Consider the following 25,456-nt stretch of genomic DNA (forward strand, 5'->3'; position numbering starts at 1 on the left):
TGCTAGCAGTGTTTAGAAAATGTTTACCTTGGGGTAAAAAAAAAAAAACTTAGCATAGAGATAAATGGATTCTGTATTTGCCTCAAGTATATCTACACTTTACTTGACACATTTGAAGTTCAGCTAGTTCTTTGAAAGGAGAGAAAATAACCCACTTACTTATCAGTCATCAGAATGGGCTGGTCATCAGCAAATTCTTCTGGTGCAGGTACAAACATACTGACTATACTGGGTGCTGACAGCAAACTAGATTTTGTAGCACCTTAAGGCAATTAGGAAAAGAATTAAATAAAGAAAATAATCATCAAACAGAAATCCAAAATGCTTGATGAGCAGACTTTTAAAGAATACCCATAATGGCTTTACTATGCCTAGAAATAAGAAATAAATTGTGTCTATAGAAAGAGATATAAGCACATTCCTTGCTTCTGCCAGATTATTCCAATTACCTAGAACTATCAATTAAAAATAGATAAATCCTTGCGGGGGGGAAAGATAACATAACCAAAAATTCCAGGAAACTGGATGCAACTTTATCTACTAGGTAGGGAAGGTGATTCTACAGTTGCTACAAGACTGGACATCAGAAGTTTTGCAGAATTCTCCCAAACATGTTGGGAATTAACTTCCCATAGTTCTCAGTTACATGAAGAAGGAATGAAGTTCACTTGTCTCAACACCAGGTCATCAATCTATTCATACTATTCTAACAGAGCCACAGAAGATAAACCAGGAAAGGACAGAGAAAAGAAATAATTTATAAGGAATTGAGAACATTGGAGGGTTGATCATTAGAAATGCTTTCCATTGGAAAATCTTCAAAAGTATCTTTATCCTTCAAAGCTGAGTTTTTTCAGCTGCAAACACAGCAACAGGGATCATGCCAACATGTGGGGCTCACTTTGCCCTTAGCACTTTTTGTGCACCTAATTTCTGACAGATGCTTATTTATATGCTTATTTTTATTAGGAAAAGTCATGTATTAGGGGAGATCCAAACTCTTGACTTCTCCAAGTTCTGCTTTCCCGAATTACAGTCTAAGTAATCCATTGCCAAATTTCTTTCTGGTTGCTTCAATCTGTAGATTCTGATTTAATGTCAACATTAACCTTCTCTGGTAATATTTAAGTATGGAAACATGAGGAAGCTCCTCTATTTAAGATTTAAATGTAATTTATTATGACAAAATCCTGGCTACTGCAGAAAAAGCAAATTTAACAACAGCTCTCAGGCAGAATAAGCTAAGAAGCTCCCACAATTTCTGAACTCAACATAAGTGGAGTGAAATGAGAATAAGGCAGATTTTAAATAACCATTTCATGAAGCATGAAGAAACATTTCTTCACATCCATAGTTCAGAACTTTATAATTGCTCCCTAAGGTTTTATTGGATATGAGCAGATACTTCAAGAAGACTAGAATACTCCAGTAATGTAGAACAACATCCAGAATGCAGGGGAGAGGTATAGATTTTGTATCCAGGTTTTTTCCCCTCTCAGATGGATAAAGATCTGTCTGTCATGACTTTCAAAGTTTCACTATCATATTCTCTAGATGTAAATTCCACTGCAGCACACAAATGCTAAAAGCAGTCATAATGCATGTTACCATGTTGGAATAAGACTTAACTACTCAAAAATGTTCTCTCTTGTGCAGTGAACAGTAGGAAAAAAACCATGATTTAGGCAAAGAAAGTAGGTCACTGCCCCACTGCAGAGCTCTAAGAGAGTCCGGGTGTATTTCAGCTGTGAGGAAGAAGAGTTTATACAGAAATGAGATTCAGCCACTCTATACTTTCTGCAGGACAGTTGAGGGTTTTAACAGCTGAATAGAACACAAAATTCAGCACCATTTTGTATTTACCATTAAATCTTACTGGCAGTCTTAGCAGAGGACCAGGTCAAACAGACACTGAACTAACCTCTGATTCTCAGTGGTGGTCCCTCCAAATCTGGGTTTAGGCAAACAGGGACATTGCACAGCCTCTTTCCATGCTGTATCTGCTCTGTGAATAAAGAAAGAACTTCAGTCTCCAGAACCACAAATCCAGTACCTGTCACCAGTCAACTGCACCACAAGTCTTAAACAGTTAAAACAAGAGAAAGACAAATACAACTGGTATAAAAAAAGAGAAAGAAAAAAAAAGGAAATAGTTAATTTTTTAAGCATAGGAAGGAAGGAAGGAAGGAAGGAAGGAAGGAAGGAAGGAAGGAAGGAAGGAAGGAAGGAAGGAAGGAAGGAAGGAAGGAAGGAAGGAAGGAAGGAAGGAAGGAAGGAAGGAAGGAAGGAAGGAAGGAAGGAAGGAAGGAAGGAAGGAAGGAAGGAAGGAAGGAAGGAAGGAAGGAAGGAAGGAAAGAAAAGAAAGAAAGAAAAGAAAGAAAGAAAGAAAAGAAAGAAAGAAAGAAAAGGAAAGAAAGAAAGAAAGAAAAGGAAAGAAAGAAAGAAGGAAAGAAAGAAGGAAAGAAAGAAGGAAAGCAGGAAAGCAGGAAAGAAAGAAGTCCATACAGGAAAAAGGACACAGACAACCTAATAAAAAAGGCATTTTACACAAGAGTCATTAAACAGGAAAGGAAGTGCTAGCTATAAAGATTCTACAAGATATGGAATATATGAGCCACAAAAAGAGGAAAAAACAAGTGTTTAGAAATGCCAATACACTAGAAGAGATAGTTTGTACTGACAGAAGCCAGGCACAAAACAATTTTTTTTTACAGACAGCAAGCTTGGGAAAAGAGTGATTTGAAATAAGAATGGAAGAGACATATGACACCTACCCAAGGTAATAAAAAAGAAGTTAATAAAGCATGTATGGACCAAACACACATATTTATGTGGGATGAGACTACTTCCTAGTTGGTAGGCATGAGTATAATGAGTCTTAAAATTGTGGGGTGGCATTGAAATGACAAACAGTCACACTGAGCATTTGTCCTAAAAAAAAAAAAAAAAAAAAAAAAAAGTCTGTCCAAATAAAAAGTTTACTTTTAAGCTAGTGGTTGAACAAGAGACTGAGAGATGCAAAGCTTTCCAGAAAAGAACATTTCATTTCGCCTCTCTATGCTTGAAGGCCTTTAGCTGAATTGAATATTGGAGAGGGAAAAGTCATAGATGTTGTGAAGAAAGCTACCAGATTTGGAACAGGATTAACTAGACAGAGATTCTGAACAGTTTTGAGTATTGACCTGTTCATTTTGAATACAAGTACTCCCTGCAGAACAAAGGCAGTAACTTTTAAATCTCTAAAACCCTGCCTGATCCAGCTCTGTCTCTTCAATAAATAAACTTACCTGCTTTTAGAACAAAACCTCTATTGTTACCACTGGCAAATTCTGACCTTTTTTACTTAAGGGTCTCATGCTGAGCATGCTACTCAGCAGACTGGAATAGAAAGGATAATCCTGAACTATGCCCCATATCTTTAGCCACTCTTCAGCTACACAGCTTAGTTTGATGGAACTTGATGCTGAAGACTAAATTTACCAAAAATTTCAACTCAGCTGTCCAGGGCTGATGGTAACACATTCATTCAGCATGATAAGTTCCATACATTATTTGAAGCATTCCTTTCTCTCGATGCATCTGCCATCTGCTGATAAATTTCTGAGAAGTAGAATTTTTTATGTCACTAACATCAAAATGGGCACTAAAATATCTAGCATTTTTGACAAACCAAAAGGAATTTATTGTTTAGTGACATCTGCTATGAATTTGGTACAACTAAAAGTGTTATACAGAAGAAAACAAAAAACAAATTAAATGAGTAGTGAATAAATTACATGCTTAATTTAGTTTTCATTGCTTTGCATTCATCTTAAAAGGAGAAAAAGCAGCGAGTAAACAGAAACTTCAGGTGTTCAGCATGAGTTGGTGAAGACTTCTTTAAAGAGAAACAAAACTGGCTGGTAGAAGGCACAACTCTGTGGTGTAACAACACCATTGTAAACAGACATACAAATAAATGATTCCATGCACCAGGGATGAAATCCTATACCTAATGAATTCAACTGTGATTATTCCATTTCTTCCAATGAGACCAGGAAATAATCTGAATAATATGCACAATTAAAGGGACAACACTGTACCTCCCAAACATGTAACTATTCCAACACTTACTAGGTGATAATCTTGTACTGTCTATAAAGATTCACTTTAGACTTGATACTGATCACTTAAATTTGCAATGGTAGAATAGAAATACTCCCTTTTTATTTTTTTTAAGTGGATTGTTACACAGTAATGGGTTCAGGAAATAGAAATAAAGAACAATAAATGCAGCTCACCAGTATCCCAAGTGCTGATATTGTGGGGAGCACTAGACTGGTGTTCCAGCTGCCTCTTCATTAGCTGGTTCATTGTCAGAGCTCCCAAAGAGCCTCTTTTCATTTGTCTGAACTGAGCTGCAAGTCAGAAATGCAAAAGGATTTCAGGAGCTCAGACAACATTTAGAACTACACTCATTTCCTGATCTTACAAGCCAGCATGATATAAATTCTGAAATGGCAATGAGGGCTGGCTCTAAGGATCTTGCTCAATTCAATATGCACCTCTCATACAGCTACACAGGGTACAGTTGTGGCCCCAATGCCATCAGCCAGAAGAGACTTGGGTTCACTGTGTCAACTGTCAGTGCCTTTTTGCCTCCAAGTATTATGAAAGCTAATCAAAAGACTTGGCGTCTAGGAAGAGGTAAGATCCTACCCCAAAACTCCCATGCTGGGAGGCAATAAATGTACACTCGAACCTCACTCACATGCATCGTACCAAGGAAGGAAACTCAGTCTCCTCCCAGCACAGCATGAGGACTGCTGCGTCCATGCTGACCCTAGGAAAACAAATCACTGACACTGTGTACCACAGCATCCTTCACGGGAGGCACGAGCTGAACTTGCCTCCTACACCCCAGCCCTCAGGCAGGGCACCTGCACGTTCTGCTGATGGGTGAAGCCAGCAGCCTTTGAAGATGAGACCCTTTTCTAACTTCACTGCCATTTATCTTATAGAGAGTCATCAAGCAACAAATATTCAATTTTTTATTCATCCAACAATTTACTTCATTAAAAAGATTGATTTATGAGATATGTGTCACTCAGAGTAAAACCACAAGGGAGACTGAAGACTTTTGGTTCATATCAGTGTGGTGCTTAGGAACATGACTTAGTGATGGACTGGTAGTGTTAGGTTGGACTCACGGATCTTAAAGCTCATTTCCAACTTAAATGATTCCATCTATTTCCTCTAATTACATTGAAGAAGAAAGAGAACACAACTTCTGACTTTCTCACTTTTTTCTCCATTCATTAAAAAAATCAAATTGAACAAGCATAAAACATTCACTTGGACAATTGAGCCTGAGCAGTATACTTCCACAACTGAAACTAAAATCATTGCTCATTGTATGAAGACAGAGTTTTAAGGCCCTGCTTGAACAAGGCCTGTGAAACTGCTGATACAAAAGTATCCAGGAAAACTTTTAAAATGTTTCCCTGAGAATAGCTTTAAGTTTTTCCTCAACAGGCCCTTAGAGCAAGACCAACAAACTAAAATCTTCTCTGAATTATCATTTTCATCTGTTGAACTACATTCAACATCATTAAAAAGACCAATAACTATCAGGTAGTTCCATTATAAAATTCTGAACAGTAACCATCTAAGGTGTGAAATTAGACACAGAATTTCACATTATTAACTGCAACAAAGAAGTACAGATAAGGGATAAACTGCAGCTATCAGAAAGTCAAGAAGGATTGAGTGCCTTCTCCTAAACTTGCTCTACTCATTTTCTATCAAAGAGTTTAGAATTCAGAGTAAACAGAGTATTCCCTCAAAAACAAAACAAAATAAACACAGGCCTTGAGTAACAACAACCAAAATGAATACTTCAGTTAAAATCTGCACTGAAATTATTTTATTAGATGAAATATTTATGTTTTTACTCATTACATCCTTTCCAGTTATATCCTTCTGAACTGCATTTAAACCCCATTTTTTGGCCCAAGTACAGCATTTCTGCAAAGCTGTCCTGGTATAACTGAACCTGTAGAATTGAACCAGGCCAAGAGACCATTCCATGCTTCAATTTTGAAAGTTATTTTGCAGCTGCCTTTCACAGCAAATTAAGAGTAAAATAGAATTTCCATCATTTCTAGGACAATGATTTTAAATAGATGCTTTATCACTTTATCAAGCATAGAATTTCCTGATAAAAGAATAGCAATTAATGTTAGAACTGACAAGACTGCTTGGAGTGCAGATGACTGTCAAAATAAAGAAAATTATCTCTTTGAATTTTCTCTAGCAGCTTTTTGTGATTGCAATTAAAATTTGTTCATGAATATATCATATAATCAGGCTATTGTTGAGCAGGTTTGGATTTCCAGGATTATTTACCTGATTTCTCAGTGACAGCAATGACTTCAAATAATGATAAGAAAAAAACAAACAAACAGAAAAAAAAACCCACCAAAATCCAAACCACCAGAGAGCTACCACAAAAAAAAAAAAAAAAAAAAAAAAAAAAAAAAAAAAACCCCAAAACACGTCAGAGTTGCCAGCCTTTGAACAGTGCTGGATCCAGCATGATTGCTGCGGACCAGCATGTGGTGACTCTGCATGCCTGTGACTGACTAGTGGCAAAGGGAACTGATCGGGTTTCATCTGGGGTAGAGTTGGTAGCTGTGGTTGGTACAGGGCTGTGTTTTGGATTTGTGCTGAAGACAGGGTTGATAATGAAGAGATGTTTTTGTTATTGCTCAGCAGGGTTTACACAAAGACAAGGCCTTTTCTGCTTTCCACACTGCCACTCTGGGGGTGCATGGAAGGCTGGGAGGAGACACAGCCAGGACAAGTGACCCAAACTGACCAAAGGAACATTCCAGACCTTATGGCATCATGTCCAGTATATAAAGTGGGTGAAAGAAGGAAGAAGGGGGGACACATTTGTAATGACAGATTTCATCTTCCTAAGTCACCATTACTTGTCATGTGGCTCTACTGTTGTGGAGATGGCTGTACACCTGCCTGCCCATGGGAGGCAGTGAATAAATTCCTTTTTTTGCTGTTTGCATGAACAGGTTTTGCTTTCCCTATTGAAGTGTCTTTATCACAACCCATGAGTTTTCCAGGTTTCACCCTTCCCATTCTCTCCCCTGTCCTGCTGGTGGGAGTGAGAGCAAGCGGCTGCCTGGGGCTTGGATGCTGACTGGGGTTAGACCATGACAGGGGCGAAGCTTTCCTCTTATCAGGTTCTCTGCGAGAAACCTAACAAGCACATTAAAAGATGAGTAACCTTCATACAGTGGTTTGCAACATTTTTCATTTGTTATCTACTGATCTGGTCAGTCCTGTAGAATTCTCTACTCAAAGAGAGAAGTCCAAAGGCAAAATCTTCCCACTGCAATGATGTATGCTTTGTGTGGCCAGGTTATATTACCTGTTTGTGTTACAGAAGTGCCTTGTGCTCACAGGCCTGATCAGGGCCTACTATGCAAAGCACTGTAAGGATACATAGCAGAAGATTAAAATCTTTTCAGCCTAAATGTACAACAGACACAATGGAAGAATTCATATCCCTTCTTGCAGTTGGACACTGAGGCAAGTTTCCAGAAAGAGGAAAGAAATATTTACATAGGAATGCAGGTTCAACATCATATAGGTCAGGAATCACTAGTACTGGGCTAAAAGCAAGAGAAATAGGTCTTAAATAGACCCTCTTCAGCTGCTTTAGTAAGTGACATCTGTATCATTAGGTGGCTAACAAATGTACTCTATGAGATGCACATGACCTGAGATGCTTGTGGGAAAACTGGGGAGGTACACAACTAGCATGTCTAAAATAACATTCTTCCTTTAATAAGCCAGACACTCCTTCCAATCAAATCAGCAGACGATGAATTTCCAAAACTAAAATTTAATATTGCTATAGCAATCCGAAATTGAAGTTCAGCAGGACAATTGAGCTGACCTAGCAGTTCATTGGTATAAGAGGAAGTAATTTTCCCTCCCTTTTTTACTAGCCACAGTTCTGCCCCACTGGCCTTCAGATGGGTCACCGAGATGGACACACCATTCTGAATTTTTATCAGGTACCTCCACCTTAACATCTTATCTTCGTCTGCTCTGTGAAGCCATCTGTGATGTCTACTGCAAACAACAGAGTTCACTTTCAATTGAAATGCTTATGGGAATCCCAGACAAAGAGTTATCACATTTCAGCAAGCAGCTGAGGAAGTGGCATTCAAGGCATTTTACGAAAATTGCAAGAGATTTTTTTTTTTCCTAAGGTACCGCAAAAAAAGGTACCAAAGGCCATAGTAACAGCCCTGTGGACCCTTATCTTCTGTTTCTGCGCACTGACAGTTGACAATGCTTTCTCACAGGGCAAAAGAAACATTCAGCTTTAGTGAATTACTGCTTTTAGCTGCTACCTACTTTAATTCAAGAAAACCACATTTGTCAAACTTGCCACGTCCCAAGAGAAAATCTTTAGCTACTACCTGTTACAATGTTGCTGAGCATCAGAGATTTAACAGTTCTAATGATATCCAAAACAGCTGTACTTCAAAGAATCAAAGGAACTCAGAAGAAGGAATTTACATGCTGTGCACCTCATGCACAATACAGTAACTTTGATTTTAATCCTCAAACCAGAGGTAAACTTACTTGATATGGAAGAGTGACTACTTGTCTCTGGAACACCTGCTTCAAGGGTTGGTGCAGATGATGACTCTCTTGGCATTTCCAGCGTTGAAAGTCCTTTGGCTGCAGGATCTGCATGTGAAAATTGTGCTTAAACTCTCAGCATTTAAAATCAACAAAGTTTTTAATCTCCCTTCTCCCTAGATGCCCTTTTCGCATCATTTCAGTCATCCATTCACCATCTGGCATTCCCGGCAGCTTTAAAGCGATTCAGTGTGTCTGTCATAAGAATTTTTATAGGGGCACAGGGATCTATTTCTTAAAATCAGTTTTTAAAGAAGACTTCTGCCTATGGTCTTTAGAGCTCACGACTAATAAATGCACAGAGTTTGATATTGATCCCACTCAAGTGATTATTGGAACCACCGACATGGAAATAAGAGAGAGACCACTGAGACAAAGCTAGTTTAAGTGACAGCTTAGCATCTTTTAAAAGCCTTAACTCCAACATGCCTCCAGTTTTCATTCAAGAGGCTGTTGACCTGAAGATTCACAGTTTAAAATTCTGCATTAAAAAGGTTCCACGTGGTGTTTCAGAACTGGAACAGCCCTTCCAAGCAGTTTCAAGGATAACAGTGTTCATTACTGCATGAAAACTGGCCCTTTTTAATGGTCAAAAAAAAGCACTGAGTCTAATTGCACAATTCTTTCAAGACCACACTTCTCTACATGAAAGGCTCAAAAGCACTCAGCTCTTTAATTTTTATAAAGCTCCAGTAGTTCTTCAGCTTATTAGAACCATAAATGGGACAACAGGCCTGAAACATTAAGGGAACAGTGTAACTATGATTACACGGAACAATTTCACCTCGTAAAAGTGGAATATCCTAAGAAAAAATTATTCTGTGATTCCCTCTGAAGCACTTTAGAAAAAAGTGAGGTCAGGAATGCATAAATATTCCCCCTCACTTCAACAGCCACAAGGAACTGAGCCCTCAAGGACTCTGTCCTTTTTCATTAATATGTTAAAAATCATGGTCAAATTCTAGTAACTGAAAAATCCTAGGGAAAAAAATAGCCAAGAAATTTAAAAGGGAGCAGCATACTATTTTTCAAACTGTTTGATAGATCCACTTGGAATCTGAGGAAAAGCTAAAGCTCACTTCCTCTCCACTGGAAAAAACTTAGTAACAGAACTTTGCATTGAAATCACCTGAAAAAACACTTAGGGTATGCAGAGGATTGTCCATGTTTGAATTATAAACCTTTAACAAACACAGACCAAGAAAACTTTGTGGATACCCAGTATAAAGAAGGCTACAAACAGATTTTAGTGTATAAAAACAAAATATATGTGTATGTCTATGTCTAATGCTCGGCCTTGACTTTGTGATCCATTCTGCTTTCCACTGCCTTATGCTGGCAAAAGAAATAAGGGGAAAAAAATCACTACACCAAAAGAGAATCAGTGTAGCATGGACTAGATTAGGAGATAAAAGGCATGCAAGTATGACCATTTTTCTGACTCCTAGCTTAAAGGGGACAAGGAGTTTCATTCCCTTACTTGGATATCAGAATGAGTATTTTTGTCACAAAACTCCACTTCCTTTTCAAATGGGTCCTTTAAACATCCCTCATACATGAATGATTAGCACATTCTTTGTCAGAAACATACACCTGAAAGCACTCAGCTAGCACATCAGATGCTATAAATACCCATATCTCACTATAAATATACACATCTCCTTATACAGGTCTGTTACTAAAACCTTTACACAAAAATAAGCCTTTTGACTGGGTGAGTGAGCTCACCTGCCTCCTTCTGCTCTCCCAGCTTGTCAAGGATGTTAAAGGAAATGTCCAGGTATTCTCTCTGAATAGCACTCACAGCAATCTTCCTCTGCTTCCTCTGGCGAGGAACAATCTGAATCTTAAATTCTGACTCCTCAGTCTCCCCTTCTTGTTTCTGCTCTGTGTTTTGTTCAGTGTCAGATTCTGTATTGGTATCAAGTTTATCACTTTCTGTTTGCTTTTCAGAATCTTCAGGGACTTTAATAAGTACTGTCTTTACATTTGGGCTTGGAATTGTTCCACTAGGTCTAATTTCCTCCACACTGAGCTCAGAGTTATCATCAAGGGACATTTCTGGAAGGGCAGATGATTTCTGCAGCAGGTCCCTTTTCTGTTTCAGAGTTAGTGAGTTTCCAGAGGACATGTCCTGAAATTCTTCTGGCTTAACTAACTCTGAAGAGTCCTTCTGATCTTTGGTAGAAATAGAAATGACCTCCTCTATTCCTGCTGAAGCACTGTTGCTTGTATCCTTAGAACTAAAGTCTTTGGAGCAATCTTCAATGCTGAACTGCACCAGCGGAGTTGTGCTGAGGCTGAGTGCAGACACGTTGATTGGAGTTGAAGGAGATGAAATAGCCGTTTTGCCAGAGACCTCATCATTCAGTGGGTTTGTTGCTTCTTCTTCTTCATCACTCTCCACTATTCTAAGGGGAGGAAGTGGTTCAAAGACTAAAGAGTCACTGTCTGAAGTGGAGAGCACTGAATGTTTTTCAGGACCCGATGTTGAATCGGAGGACAGATCTATCAGATCTAAATCTTCCTTGGGATCAGCAATTTTAACTGGGGAGTCCACTTTCACTTCATAGGTCTCCATGCAATTTAGCCTAACCTCTGGTATGACAGGTCTTTTGGTTTCCTGGAAGCTCTCTGTATGAGGAAGGCTCTCCTGTGTGTCTATATTTTCGGCTTTAGTGGAGGAGTTCTGCCGAGAGCGTCCATAGTCGCTGTGCCTGTGTGTGGCAGGGACAGGAGGCTTGTCTAGCTCACAGCGGTCTATGCAGGACTTCCTGCGGTGTTCGTCTAGCGAGAACAGCAGGGAGTCTGTGTTCCCTATATCAAGAGATTTTTGTTTTAGAGAGCGCAGTTTTTTTTTCTGAATGCTTTCTTCTCTCACACAGCGTAGAATACTGTCTTGTAAGGCCCCCGTCTCTCTATATTCAGCCAGCTCTATTTCACCTGATCAAAACAGAAAAAGCTAATACTACCTCAGTTGGAGACTTTTGGCAGATACTTTCATCTTTGTATCACAATTCAACATGACTGACATTTTAAATACAAACCCAGTATTAGTCAAAATTGCCCACATTTTGTTTTAACCTCAGAACCAAAGTACATGGATTTTTACAACAAGTAATAACAAAAACATGCTATTTGGATAGTAGAGTTTACCTAAATGCTGTCCAAAGTCTATTCATCCTGGACAGAGGTACATGAAGATAGACTATTTAACCTTGTGCATTGAAAGGAGGTGTCATAGGCATGTAATTTCTACAGACACTTGGGATGACTGCATGTAGTACACCTATTATTTACTGCAGCAGAACAGGCTTAAAATGGATGCTTCTGATTCAAGAAGCAAGGGTAGTATTGGCAGTGAGGATATTGCAGCACAAGCCTGAGATCAGAGAATTGCTCCCTGGTGACCCTAGAACCCAGCAGGGTCCATCAGTTATCAAGCACCCAGCCCTCCCTCCTCACGCTGGGGAGGAGGGCAGTGAGCACAGCTGCACCTCTGTGCCACTGCACTGGCACTTTGCTATGTGAACACAGTTCTTGAAAACATTTTCAAAGATTAACACCACTGCTGTTATTATGAATTACATATTTTCACATAAAATAGAATATTCCTAATCATTAATATCCCCATATTTCAAAATACTCCACATGCAAATCATCATGCAGAAAAAAACAGTGATAGAAGTTTAAATGTTCACTCTAGTCAGAATCACTTCCCCTCCCTCTGCAAACACCTAAAATGAAAAAAAAAAAAAAACAGGCAGGTGGGTGGTAGTAAAAATCTCTTCAACATTTTTTCAGGCTATTGGTTCCAGACACCTAAATTTGAAATCAAACTTTTGAAATTTGATTTTGAAAACCCCATTTTTGCCAAAAGAATTACATTTGCAGCTGCAAAAACAAATTTGCTTACCATAGAGTCCCATCTTATCAACAAAATCAATTTCTCGGAAAAAATAATTTAAGTAAAAAGTCTTCAGCCCAATGGCTGAAGAAAATTCAAAAAAAATCCTCTTAATTGTTTTTTAATTCAGAAGAGCCTATTGTTTGGAAAAACAGCTGCTAATTTTAGGTGTTTCTACTCTGAGGTGCCTATTTTGAGATTCCTGAAAGATAACTCACTCAGGGAAATGAGTGTTCTTCAGAGTAAGAGTAGTTATATTAAAATTAAGCAGTGCAACAAACTCTACAAAGATAATTGGTAGCTTGAAATTAAGAGTAGGAAATTTTATTTCTGCATGAGTTTATACCAACAAAACAATTCATACTTCTCTGAGCATTCATCTCAACTGGCTGATATTTGACCATTTTGCTGCCACCAATTCTTTTCAGTCTTGCAAAGAAAGTTTGAGACTCTTTATTGCAAGGTCCAGTTGGAGTATCATGAATATCAGATTCATCAAAAACACTGTCTTCCTCTGCTGAGAAAGAAAAAACATTATTACACTTAAGAGGGAGCAATTTCTTGAACGAAAAGCTGTCTATGTAACAAAACCTCAGCTAGTGTCAATTAAACCTGAATTGAAAAATGAAGTTTGCTAGAAAATTTGTATCCCTGGTTTAATTTGTCATTCTTCTTACATCCTGAGTTAAGGCCTGAGAGAAATGAGAAATGGGTTACAGTGCAGCAAAAGTATAACAAAGCTTTTACCATTCTAAGGTGATCTTTTCTACTAATAATACATATAATACATACAAAAATACAGATTCTTTAGTTAAAAGAAATACACTAGATTGGGACTCTGACTTGAGTAAACAACTTCTGTAGTGCTCAGTGAGAAATGGTAAATTGAAGAAGATGGAAATTAGTGAAAGAACTACAAGGTAAGGAATGAACCAGCAAAATAAGAAAGTGAAAAAGGAAGAAATGGATAATCTTGGGAAGCTGATAATGGTAACACTAATAGAATAAGACCTAAGAATATGAATTATGAAATTACTGATCTAAGTAATAATAGTAAAATATTAAGCCAGACGAAAATGGCAAAGGAAAAGTAAGATCCAAATCTATTTATCTATCTAAAAAATGCCATATTGTCTATATGAAACAGCTATTAAAAACAAAACAGAAATTAAAAAAAATTAAAAAATCTATCATGTGGAATCATTCTGTAATTCTATATCCAGTGATTCATCTCCAAGGAAATAAGAAACACTACTGGGACAATGGAAAAAAAACAGAGCACTCAAAAGAAAAACAAAGTTGGCCTTGTTTATTGTAGCAAGCAAATATGGAGAGGATATGCATTTAGTGTCTGGGAGTCAAGGGGCAATAAGTCACAGAGCTAGAATGGACAAAAACTGAAGACTTAAATGAGACAAATATTTTCAGTTCTGAAATTGCTGGAAAGGTGCTAGTACATATGAAGCTTTGAAACTGCCACCTAAAGGCATCAGGGACAAGATACCTAATTGAAATGATGAATCCAGAAAAATCAATCAAGGCTGATAGTAAGAATTTCTACGGTATTGGCTTTAATAAGTTAGAAGACCACTTTTAATGTCATGTCCTATGTGTAACTACTTCTTCCCCTTACCAACAAATGCTTTTTGTCACAAGATTTAGCATCAGTTTCACAGCAGTCTGTACACTTGATCTCCACAATGAAGTTTGGCAGAAAAATTAGCAGAAAAGTTCAATACTGGGGAAATCCAACTTCAGCATATGAATTCTTGCTGCCTGACAACAAAATCCTCATCTGTTCACTATCTAAACACCACCTCTGATGATGACAGCAACACACCCACACACACACACAACCTGACCAGTGATTAAACAAGTCTCTTTAGAAAAGGTGGGAAAGGCTTCAACTATCCAAGTCCCTGGGGAATTGTATTCGCTGCTTTTTATAGGTCACAGACAACTTTTCTACATCCTCCTGTTTCTGCAGCCCTTCCACAAAGGAGGAAAACAAGCCCTGTTGTTAAGTCAGTATTTACAGAGTAAAATTTGCCCATTTATGGTCCTTTACCTCTGTGCAGCCCAAAGCCCTTCACAACAGCTTTGGAAAGCAAGTAAATATTATTCTCCTTACTGTAAACGTAAGGAAACAAAGCTGAAGTGAGACATAAGGCCACCCAGGGACCCAGCATTGGACAAACTGGGCACTTGGGCACCTAAATTTGTCTTTAAAATGTCTCAGAATCAATCCGGAAAGTTAATGCACTTTATAAATGCATTAGTAAGTCATTATGAATTAAGTCATTAACTTGTCTCAAAATAAAGACAAATTCATAGTAAGGCCACAGTTGTGTTTTAGCCCTCCACTAGCAATACAAAATGTCCAACTGAGTGAGGTTATGCAATATGTAGTTTAGATCCCCATTAAGATTGCTTTAATTTGCTAGAGCAGAGTAGTAGGGAGTTCAGGTAAACAAAATGTTGTGCTCTTATTTTTGTTGTACATCTTTTCACAAGCAACAAGTGGCAAAATAAGAAAAGGTACTGACATGAAAACAAGAGAGTTTCTTGGATTTTTCTTCAGAAGAGTTTTCTGCATACTACAAACACTATTTGAGAAGGAAGATGTGAGCAACATCTAAAGCAGCTAAAAGGCAAAATAGTTGAAAGAAGGCTACAGAATGTCAAAAGAGCATGTTAATCACTAACACTTATTGTGTTACAAACATCACAAACCTAAGGAATTACACTCAGTGACACCGTGGCATTTGAAGCCCCAAGCTTACACCAGTTCATATCATCACAGTGCCTCTGCTACACCTCGTAAGCACACACAGAGCTCACCATCAGACACAAACTATTGAACCCTTCTTTTGTCTTTTGACACCCACCTACGCATTTGCATTAACCTTGTCAACTTCAGCTCCTTTAAACAGTAAAGCAAACTATAGCCTGAATTCATAGTCTTTCTGTATCAATATTTGCTACTATTTCATGTTATTACAAAGTTAAATCAGAATGTGGTGTCACACTGGTTGCACATCCTGTGTGATGTAGGATCAGCTACCACTGCCTTAAAAAAGGCCAAGAACTATCAGGCATGGTGACTGAGTGTGAGATACACTCCCCTGGGAGATGGGAGACCACTGTGTTATGCTCAGCCTACTGAGCAGCTGAGAACTCCTTTTACCACACATGGCTATCCTGGTCAGGTAAGTCCCACTTCAGACTCAATTACAAATATTATCTTCTAAAGCTCAGACCACATTTACCTATTTCTACAACACCTGCAAGACTTAGTGAATTGAATCAATGACTCTCATACAAACCAGAGTGTTAAAGTACCTTTCTCCTTTTCACTGTATCGGCTTATGTTACTGTTGTCACTATACAAAGGACCAGCAGTTGCATGGGGCTTGCAGCTGTGATACTGAGCGTTGAGGGTATTGACTGTGATGTGGATTAGGTGAAGTACAATCTTGCTGATTTCACAGTCTCTGTAGGGGTACTGTTCAGCAAAAGAGAAAAACTTCAGCTTAAAAACTAACTTTTCTCCTTGGATAAACATTTAGGCAGTAAAACAGAAAAATTACAATAATATTGTCAGCTGGATGCCCTTTGCCTTCCCTTCACTATACATTTCCAAATACATCATGAGAAGCAGGACTCCTGTCAGCTTTGTACACAGAATTATTTTAATAAAATATTAAAAGTCCATATTAGTAACATTTAGTGTCTGCACTTTCTTGTACACCCTATAGACCTGCTAGAAATTTGTTAAGCATATCAAAAGTATTCACAGCTCCATTTCAGTGCATAAATGCATTACATTCTAACAGCATTTAACAGCATTAACTGAAGAATACAAACTGCTAAACTGGCACATTCCTCCATTTAAAGTCACTACTCAGTTGTTTCTTTTTAAACTAATTCTAAGTTACTCAAAATACTCCTCACTGGAACTCCATACATCATTTTCCTATTTTAACATCAGTATTTTCCTTTCTCCAGTAAAGTTTCCTTTCTCAAGTAAACACTTGAAAGAAAATAAAGACTGAAGAAGTACAGAGGAAGTCAGAAGCACAGACTAAATCCCAACTATTTCAGACGCTGAAATTAAATGCAGTCAGTGTATCAAAGAAAATTGTCCTTTACAGTTCCATTCATTTGCCATACATTTAGGTGTTCCCTGTAAGAAATTTATAATTGAAGTGTAATTTTTTTTGTGGACAGTATCTTGTTAAGACCACTCACCTTGTAGAGAATAACAAGCAAAGCCTTTAACCACATCTGCCGAATGTGAGGCTTGAGGGACCAGAGGGAGCAACGAGGAGGCTGCTGAAAGTAATGCCTTAGCTGAGGACAAGAGCAATATTTCAATACCTGCACCACCAAGGGAAGAAGGTGTTTTCCCAGGTTTATGTTATAGTCCATCACCTGAAAGGAACACAGGAGTTACCTCACCAAAATCAAATCCACCAATGTTAAAAAATAAAATAATTAATACAGTTGAGGTATTAGGTAAGTGAAAGGAAATCAATGGTTTTAAGAAAATCTCACTACCATTTAAAAGCTTTCTGCCAGCTTGCCACCTTCTCATTTTAGCCAGACAAGCAGAATGAAACAAAGCAAATGTGTTCTGAAAGCCTTTCATCCAGCACAGTTTAAATTTTAAGATACACTGGCAAGTTCAGAAAATATATTATGCTGAAATAGCCTTATATTATGGCACAAGTTGATCATGCTTCAATACACAAAACCATTTCATGTATATCCCATGTTCAACAGGATGTACCTGTGAGTTTTGGGGGTTGAGAAGTTTGGTTATTTGGGTGTTTTGTATTAACATTTTAACATTGTACCAGTAGTTTTCTTTATTTTTCTCAACAGGCTTGCAACATTAGGCATTAGGTCTTTTTAAGCCCCAGGTTCTGGAATCAGGTAATCACATTAGGTTCCCACTCTCCACTGAAGCTAAGAGTGTTCACTATGTTATGCAGGAAGTTTATGCACACAAATCCTAAAGGATCTAAGACTAAAGCAAATGAAAATTATCTTGCTCTAAATAAACTGCTCATCAATCTTAAGTAGTGGTGTTGCTGCAGACAGGTTGCTGTGATCACTATTAGTCACATGCCTTGTCTCCATCACGACCTTTGAAGAGCATCATGCTATTTGGGGCCAGTGGTTTGAATCCTAGGAGTGATTCAGAAGTGCAGTGAAGCCATATATTCACACTACCCTGGCACAACTGTGTTTCACTTGAAACTGTAATGCCATTTTTCATCATCTTCCTATCAGTCTTCCAACATGAGCTGTTTTCAAAATCACACATGCTGAAATCAGCAGTTGAACAGACCATAACAAGGCTCCACAAAGCCCTTGTGTCTGATGCTGCCCTATGCTGGTTGACACCCAGGAAGGTGCAGCAACAGGCCAAGGCAGCTCCAACACAACTCCCAAGATCTAACATGCCCCTGCAGTTTCAGTGGACTTAGTGAATTTTATCAGCAGCTCTCTACATCCAGACTTCTATACTTCCTTTGTTTTGTTTTTAATAGAACAAGCAGAAGAGACTAATTTACAAACACTAAACTCGTGGTCTCAAGTTCTCTCTGGAACAAGCCAACCAGAAGTTTTTCCCTGTAAAATTCTCCAGTTTGACGTGCAGCTGTCTCAAATACTTGTGCAGAGCTGAATAGATGAATCCCGTGCCTATCTATGTAGGGTGAGCCAGTCGAATATATGATTTATAATCACCAAATTCGGTCCTACCCCGTAATGCCGCGTTCGCCCAGGGAGCGAGAGTTACACAGCACGGGTAGGACCAGCTCGTCCATAGAAAGAAGGCAGAGCGCTGCCTAACCGAGCATATCCCGTAATGCAAACATGCCTGCCGCTGAGCAGAACCACTTTCCAAGCTACCGTAGGCAAATAAGCGATGAAGGAATGAAGGAACAGAGGAATAAAGGAATAAGAAAGGAATAAAGGAATAAGAAAGGAATAAAGGAATAAGAAAGGAATAAAGGCCGCGGGAGAGGCGGAGCGGAGCCCGCGCCGGGACAACGCGCTGCTCAACAGCTCCACCGCGCGGGCAAACAGCGCCCCTGCAGAGCAACCCGGGCTTTCGGAGCCCAGAACACTCGGAGCTCACGGTGAAAAATTTTAGTTTTGGTTTTGGATTTTTCTAATCGAAGTCTCCACTGGAACCAAGCTTGGAATCAAAATCAGCGAACCAGAAAGCAAACCAAATCCCCACCTTTGTGCAGCTCAGAGGGTAAAGCAAGTATTTATGGCTTGGGAAAGAAGAACAACTGAAATAGATCTCTTAAGAGCTCAGCACTAAATTTTCACTCTGTAAACACATCTTCAGATTACAAATGTCATTTCTCTTGCAGAAAAGGTGATTCCAAACACAAAGCAGCCTTACAGTAAGAAAATAATTCTCCCAAAATACAAATTGATGTTGATGTCTGCTGAACAGAAAAAAACCCTGGACTACTGAAGTTCTCAAACTCCTTTTGACATCAGAGCAGGATTCAGTTATAAAGATTTAAACACAAACGGTGAATTTGGCTCACACAAAACATTTTAAAGGTGGAAGAGAAAGGCAGGGGCTGATATTTACAGTTGCAGTAAGGAGCACTTCTGAAAATCAGTCCAATTATCATCACTGAAATTTGGGCTTCGAAACATGGAAAACGCTAGGAAAACAAATGTGGAAGATGCTGCTCTGTGATCTGAACTGCCACTTCCAGACTCTCAATACAAGAGCAACAGGTCTGAATCTGCTTTTACACTCTTTAAATTAAAACTGCACAAACAAAAGATTATTAACACAGAGCTCTGGGACAATGGAACCCAATGCATTTGCAGCTACTCAGTTTGCATTAACACCATCTATTTTGCTTCCTGAAATATGAATACCTGACATCTCTCCAGCTGTGAAAGTTTATCCAACTATCCACATCATATTTAATTTTGAAAAATCACTGATTCTAATGCATGAACCAGAAAATCTTGCTAAGATCTGCAGATCCAGAAGAGACAAGGGTAGCTTTGAGCAATGTTTGAAAGTTACAGAGGACATCTGAAAACACAGCCTTCTTCATCCCCTAAGGTAATCCTTTATGAGAGACTGTGATAAGGAAAAAGCACTGAAGTGATGATGATGCTCCACTGCAAATAGGAATGTTCTGCAAGTGCAAAACATTTTCAGACCATTACCACCCCCTACTCTATCAGCAGGAATTAATTAAGCTTTAGAAAAGCCTTGTGAGGTAGAAAATTATGGTCTTCCTTACAAGATGGAGAAAGAAGGCACAAGGCAAGGATATGCTTGGTAATTTATCACAGCAATATAGGCAAAACTTCATAATGGCAATAGCACTCCCGAGGAAAGGGAGAACAGAAAGTCCTGCTGCACTGTAAGGAAGAAAAATGAGCCTCCTGCAAAGTGAAGAATGTTGAAGAGTTCACAGACTGTGAACTCTTCTTCCATAGGGAAACTCATCTTCCATAGGGAAAGAAAACAAGAACAGGTCCTCCTGAAGAACAAAGGAGGAAATATTCATGAGGAAAGTAAGGCATTCAAAGGCTTTTGAAAGAAGGCACAGGTTAGAAGCAGCCTCTAATTTCTCATACAGTGGTAGTATTTGCATGCCTCCATGCACACAAAACTATAATCTCTTTGCCAGTGATGCAGCAACTTTAGACTACCAGTGGAAAGAAATTTCTTCACAAGCTGAAAATGCATGGAAGTATTGAGTAGGATTGTTGAGACATTGGGACACAAGACAGATGATGGACTTTGGACCTGGTTAGCATAAGAGATTTGATAACAGGATACCTTGGCAAAAACAAACAGAACTTTGAGGATTAAAAGAAGATTCAATCAGACTGGTTTAATGGAAAAAGAAAATTTCATTAATTTCTGCAAGCAAGAGATGTTGTAATATGCAAAAGTTTGTGATTTTAACCTAATCATTGTAGTAAATGTTACTAGTCTTCCTAAAACAGTATATAAGCATTGGTAGTGCACAAGTAAATTCAGATTCTGATCACCTATCAGTCTTGCCTGTCTCTCTTCATCGCCAACATAGGATTATTACCTCATTCAGCCATTATTTCACTACAAAGAAGGCTGTGCTACCATTATTTCAACAACAGGCAATAATAAATAGCAGCAAAAGCTAGCAAGTGCCTTCACCTACTTGTGCTATTCCAGCAATAAAGGCATTAAAGCAGGTTGAGACACGCATTTTTTGGGGTGCAATCATGAAGCATCCTTCCTGCTGATCGTAGCCAAGCAGGACGTACAGATGGCGCTTGACCGTGTTGAAAGCTTTGGCGCTGCTGATGTCCGACTCTGCACTGCTCTCATCCTTTGCCATGAACTTCATCAGCACTGTGATCAGCTGGTGGACAGTCTGATGGTCAATCCCAGCATCCTCTGGCAGCAGGTCTTTTATTGTATTATCGTTCTCTGGGGAAGGTTGTCCTATGGGCACAAGAGACATTGGTATCAGACACTGGAGAGCACTGTGTAACCTCTGTAAATCCAAACAATAGGGTACAGAACACACCAGAATTTTTTCCCAGAGTTCATCGCTCCATTTCTGCCCAAATACAGCCAGTGAAATTGCAGGAGACAGGCAAGCACTTCTGAGGACATTGCTCCTCTGTTGCCTCAGGTCCAACAGCACAGAAACACCTAATGTGTCACTCATCTCCATTCCTCAGCTTTCCCATGCTTAGTGGAGCACTTTATTTCCCATCCCAGTGCATTTCTGCCATATTGAACATTATTACTCTTCCACATCCATCAAATCCTACTGCCACTAAATTCTCATCTGGTATGGTTATCAGTCTTTCCTCAGTAAACATGAACAGACATCAGTCTTTGCCAGTGGAAAATGTACAAAATGGCAAGGGTAGGAAATATGAAAAGATGTACAAAATAATAATTAAACAAAGAATGAAGACTTCCCCTATTAGCACAAACCTGTATTTCTCTTAAATAACTTGTAGTATTACAAATAACTTGTAAATAAAGAGTGTTATTTTAATATTCTAATTACCTATATTCTCAATGTGATATGCTATTCTGCCAAAGGCTTCCTTTGCTGGTACAACTGCATCTGTCTTAGGTTCTTCACAAGAAAAACTGCAGTGTCTGTAATTTTTTTAAATAGTTTTAAAGTGTGTTGCATTTGTATTTATGGGTGAACAGAGGTTTGTTTGGCTGTTTTGCAAAGCATGCGAGACAGTTGCCATTTCTATGACAGGTGAAAATTAAAACTATGCAGGGAGCAGGAATTTTCAGATCCACTTCTATTAAGAATAACTTTCCTTTATTGGTCTTATTTGGATTAGAAGAAATAATGAACTTTATGTTATACAACATTTTTTGTTCCAGTTTTCATTGGGATTTTTACTTAAAAACCCTCCTTCAAAATGGACATTTTCTACCCAACTTTTACTGGACCAAGATTTACAGATACAAAAACAATGAATTCTGAGGTAATTAGAATCAGAAATAAAGCAAAACCATTTTCAGAAGTACTTCAAAAATATACACAGAAAGTAATCTTAGCTTCATGGATATAAACTGAGAAATAATCTTTATTCTTATATAATATTACACCCAGGTTAAAATTTTCCATGGAATTATATCATAAAGACACAATTTTCATAAGGATGATCTCTGACTGTATTATTCAGCCCTATTTATTTTCATCTCTATAACATGTTGTGAGATTTTCAATAAATTAAAGGAGATAAGATGAAACTAATGAAAAGATCATTGGGCTCTAAATAAATACTGGTTCTCCAAATAGAATCCAAAGAGTAATTAATCTGAAAAGCTTAAACCATTTTATTTTCACCTGCTGAACAATGTAATTTAGAACCTCAGTGATAAAATATTAAATTTCAAAAGTGTTTCATAACTCTAACACAAGCTAACAGACACTTCCCAGGACTTTTCCTGACATTTTACTTTACCAGAAATATTACTGCACTTTCTGATGCATTAAAGAGCTCATTTCTCATACTGTACCCTCAAAGAAAACTATACAGCAGGATAGAGTGAACAGAGCTTCACCCTGATTTGTCACAGCTGTACTAAGGATCAAGTCTATGGAATGTCATTCACCCCATTTTTATTTCTGATGTAGGAACCTGCAAAAATCCAGCAATGGAGAACTACTTCTTTACAACTACAGAAACTGTACAATACAGTTTAATCCAGATCTTCACAGCCTGGAAAACTTCTTCTGCTGTCTGGAATGAGTCTTAGGTTATATCAGGCCTGAACTAAACATTCATTTCATCAACAGAAGATACACATGATACCACATGAGGCTGTTTAAATCCAAGCTTGGAATGCAAATCCAAGACAGCTCTGTCTTTACAGTGGCTAGGGTAACTTTTATCCCTTAAAATTCACGAGCATTTGTATGTGCCTATACAAGGTATACAGATACAGACACCTATCCTACCCAGCCCTCATCAAAACCTTCTCACATCACCAAACACACAGCCAGGTAATACACAGCCTCCACGCCCTAATTCAATCTAGCCTTATCTCCAAAGATTCATCTCTTTATTCATGTGTGCCTTATATCCTAGACCCTTTCACCTTCAAATTACTTTAAGGTATATCACAATGTAACATAAAACAGCAGATCAGGATTATAGCAGGGTTCATCATCCCAACTGTGATCCCCTTCACTGAAACTCTCTCACTGACTGTCCAGGATACTGCACAGAACATAGGAACATTATCCTGGTGCTTAATCCATACAGAATGCACACTGAATTCAGCTTGCATTTAGACTGTGCAAGGATGCCTGGTTTACATCTAGAAAGAACAGATGAGCATGAAAACTGGTTCATTCAAGGGCTATGTATAAAATACATGTTTTTCTACAACAGATGTACATCCTCCATTTAGGAGTCAGTCAGTTCCTTAGCTGAAACACATATGCTCAGTACTGCCAATGTAGCATTAAAAACTGAAACAAACCTCAAAAAATTTTTTTACAAACATACAAGCTTTTGGGAAGAAATAATAAATATTGGGCAGGAGAAAAGGGACAGTAATTAGTCTTCTAGTTTCCAAATCATCCGTCATATCCTGAATCATATTATCAGAATTTTCTTGAGCTCAGTAGTTATTAGATGCATGAAACATTTTATATACACATTTTTAGTGGAAACTTTGTTTTAACCTTAGGTGATGAACTACCTAAGCCTGGAAAGTAAAGTGTAGCAATACCAAAATACATCTAATAAAACCACAAAGGGTAACAACGCCTACTGTGGGACTGACAGTTCTTATGCAACAAATTCCTTTAAGCCCAGTATTTAGCAGGTGGTTGGTGCTGTTAAATGAAGAACAATCATCCACTGATATACCTGTTTATTGCATCATGATGTCACTTGTTCCCTCTGTGAGCCTGTGACAACCCACACATATGTTCTGTAAGGAACTAGTTTATTTCCAGCTCTCACTGGGCTAGCACAGCATGACTATATCCTGAGAACTCAGAAATTCCCCTGTTTCATTTCACAGCTTAGTCAGCTCCCACAGTGACAAGGTATCTTCTTTTCAGCTGATCATCAAATAAGCTGATATATTTTGATTAGGAATTTGCATCTGTTGGAAGTATTTCTAGTCTTGAAGACAGAACATTAAAAGATCTGGATCTGACATCTTTTCATTTCCAAATCATCAGCCTACACCGCACTCAGAGCAATAACTGTCAGTAGCCACAATTATTAAGAGATTCCTTGGATCCTGCTGTGCTACCTATTCTACAGAAGCCTGACAGAACGGTGACATCTTCAGAAAATGTCAGTAAATACAAAATAAGGGACTTGAGATATTTATAAGAACGCAGAGTGTAATATACAGTGCTGACAGGCAAAAGCATTCTGTCTGCTGTCTTTAAAATCTGAAGGACCCACAGATCTGACTCAAAACAACTGACCCATGGGGCCAGTCTAGCAAATATTTACTTGTGGGCAATCAAACACAGGAGGGTGAGGCACTGCTGGCGTAGCTGACGGATTCCAAAGTCTGTCTTACAACTAGAGGCAGCTTTCAGTACAGACTGAGAGAAAAATTTCAATTTACACTTTTTGGAACCATGCTGAGGTGATTCATTTAGACAACTTCCATCTTGTGCAAGTTTATCTCATGATTCAGCAAGAAAGTCAGAGTTAGAGCCTTCCTTTTCCTGTTCCATCAAAATACACCTCTTTTGTCACACCCACCTGGTGTTTGCTCTGGTGTTCCTCCAAGTGCTGGTGCAGACTGCTCATGTCTGGTCAAGCTCACAGCTTTAGAAAAAAAACAAGAGCAACTCTGTTTAATAAGGCAGCACTGACATCTTACACTTAGCATATATTCAGTGCTAGCACATTTATGTTCATTTACTCATGCACTGCTGTCAGGCAATGAGTGTAACTGCTTGGAACATGTCATTTGTGTGCCCTACAGATTTTGTGCACTATGTTCTATAACTCTAATTTTCTCCATCATTTAATTTTGCTGGTACAAGAGTCAGCACACAGGAGTCCCTGTGCAGCATCAGTAATTGGTCATGAAGGATTACCTAAGAATTCCAAAATATTCAGGGGGACTGTGTTGGAAAGAATATATATTGCAGTGTTGGAAAGAAAATTACCTTTTAAGTTAATTGTTCACTAGCAACCAGGTTTGAAAGTTTTATCAGTTCCTATTACATGGGTAAGAGCAATGTGAGAGGTTCAATTTAAACATAAAGAATAATTTGTGTTTGCAAAATTCTCTAAATGAGAACAGAC

At 38.4% G+C, this 25,456-nt stretch overlaps 1 protein-coding gene across 10 annotated transcripts in view; it reads right to left on the reverse strand.

Moving 5' to 3' along the window:
- Positions 1–25,456, reverse strand: part of UNC79 (unc-79 homolog, NALCN channel complex subunit) — a 108,290-nt gene that overhangs the window by 36,632 nt on the left and 46,202 nt on the right. For 5 of the 10 annotated variants that reach the window (XM_074542438.1, XM_014264464.3, XM_074542437.1 and 2 more), the window contains 10 exons: positions 24,905–24,970; positions 20,836–21,122; positions 16,877–17,059; positions 15,968–16,130; positions 12,990–13,142; positions 10,447–11,661; positions 8,659–8,766; positions 4,281–4,397; positions 1,922–2,005; positions 160–262 (listed from right to left, as the gene is read on the reverse strand). In XM_074542438.1, the coding sequence (XP_074398539.1) occupies positions 160–262; positions 1,922–2,005; positions 4,281–4,397; positions 8,659–8,766; positions 10,447–11,661; positions 12,990–13,142; positions 15,968–16,130; positions 16,877–17,059; positions 20,836–21,122; positions 24,905–24,970 (2,479 nt within the window). The remainder of the gene's footprint in view (positions 1–159; positions 263–1,921; positions 2,006–4,280; positions 4,398–8,658; positions 8,767–10,446; positions 11,662–12,989; positions 13,143–15,967; positions 16,131–16,876; positions 17,060–20,835; positions 21,123–24,904; positions 24,971–25,456) is intronic. The other 5 variants (XM_026791224.2, XM_074542433.1, XM_014264467.3 and 2 more) reach the window with 3 other exon arrangements.

The sequence above is a fragment of the Zonotrichia albicollis genome, chromosome 6, assembly GCF_047830755.1.
Source record: "Zonotrichia albicollis isolate bZonAlb1 chromosome 6, bZonAlb1.hap1, whole genome shotgun sequence".
Classification (NCBI taxonomy): Eukaryota; Metazoa; Chordata; class Aves; order Passeriformes; family Passerellidae; genus Zonotrichia; species Zonotrichia albicollis.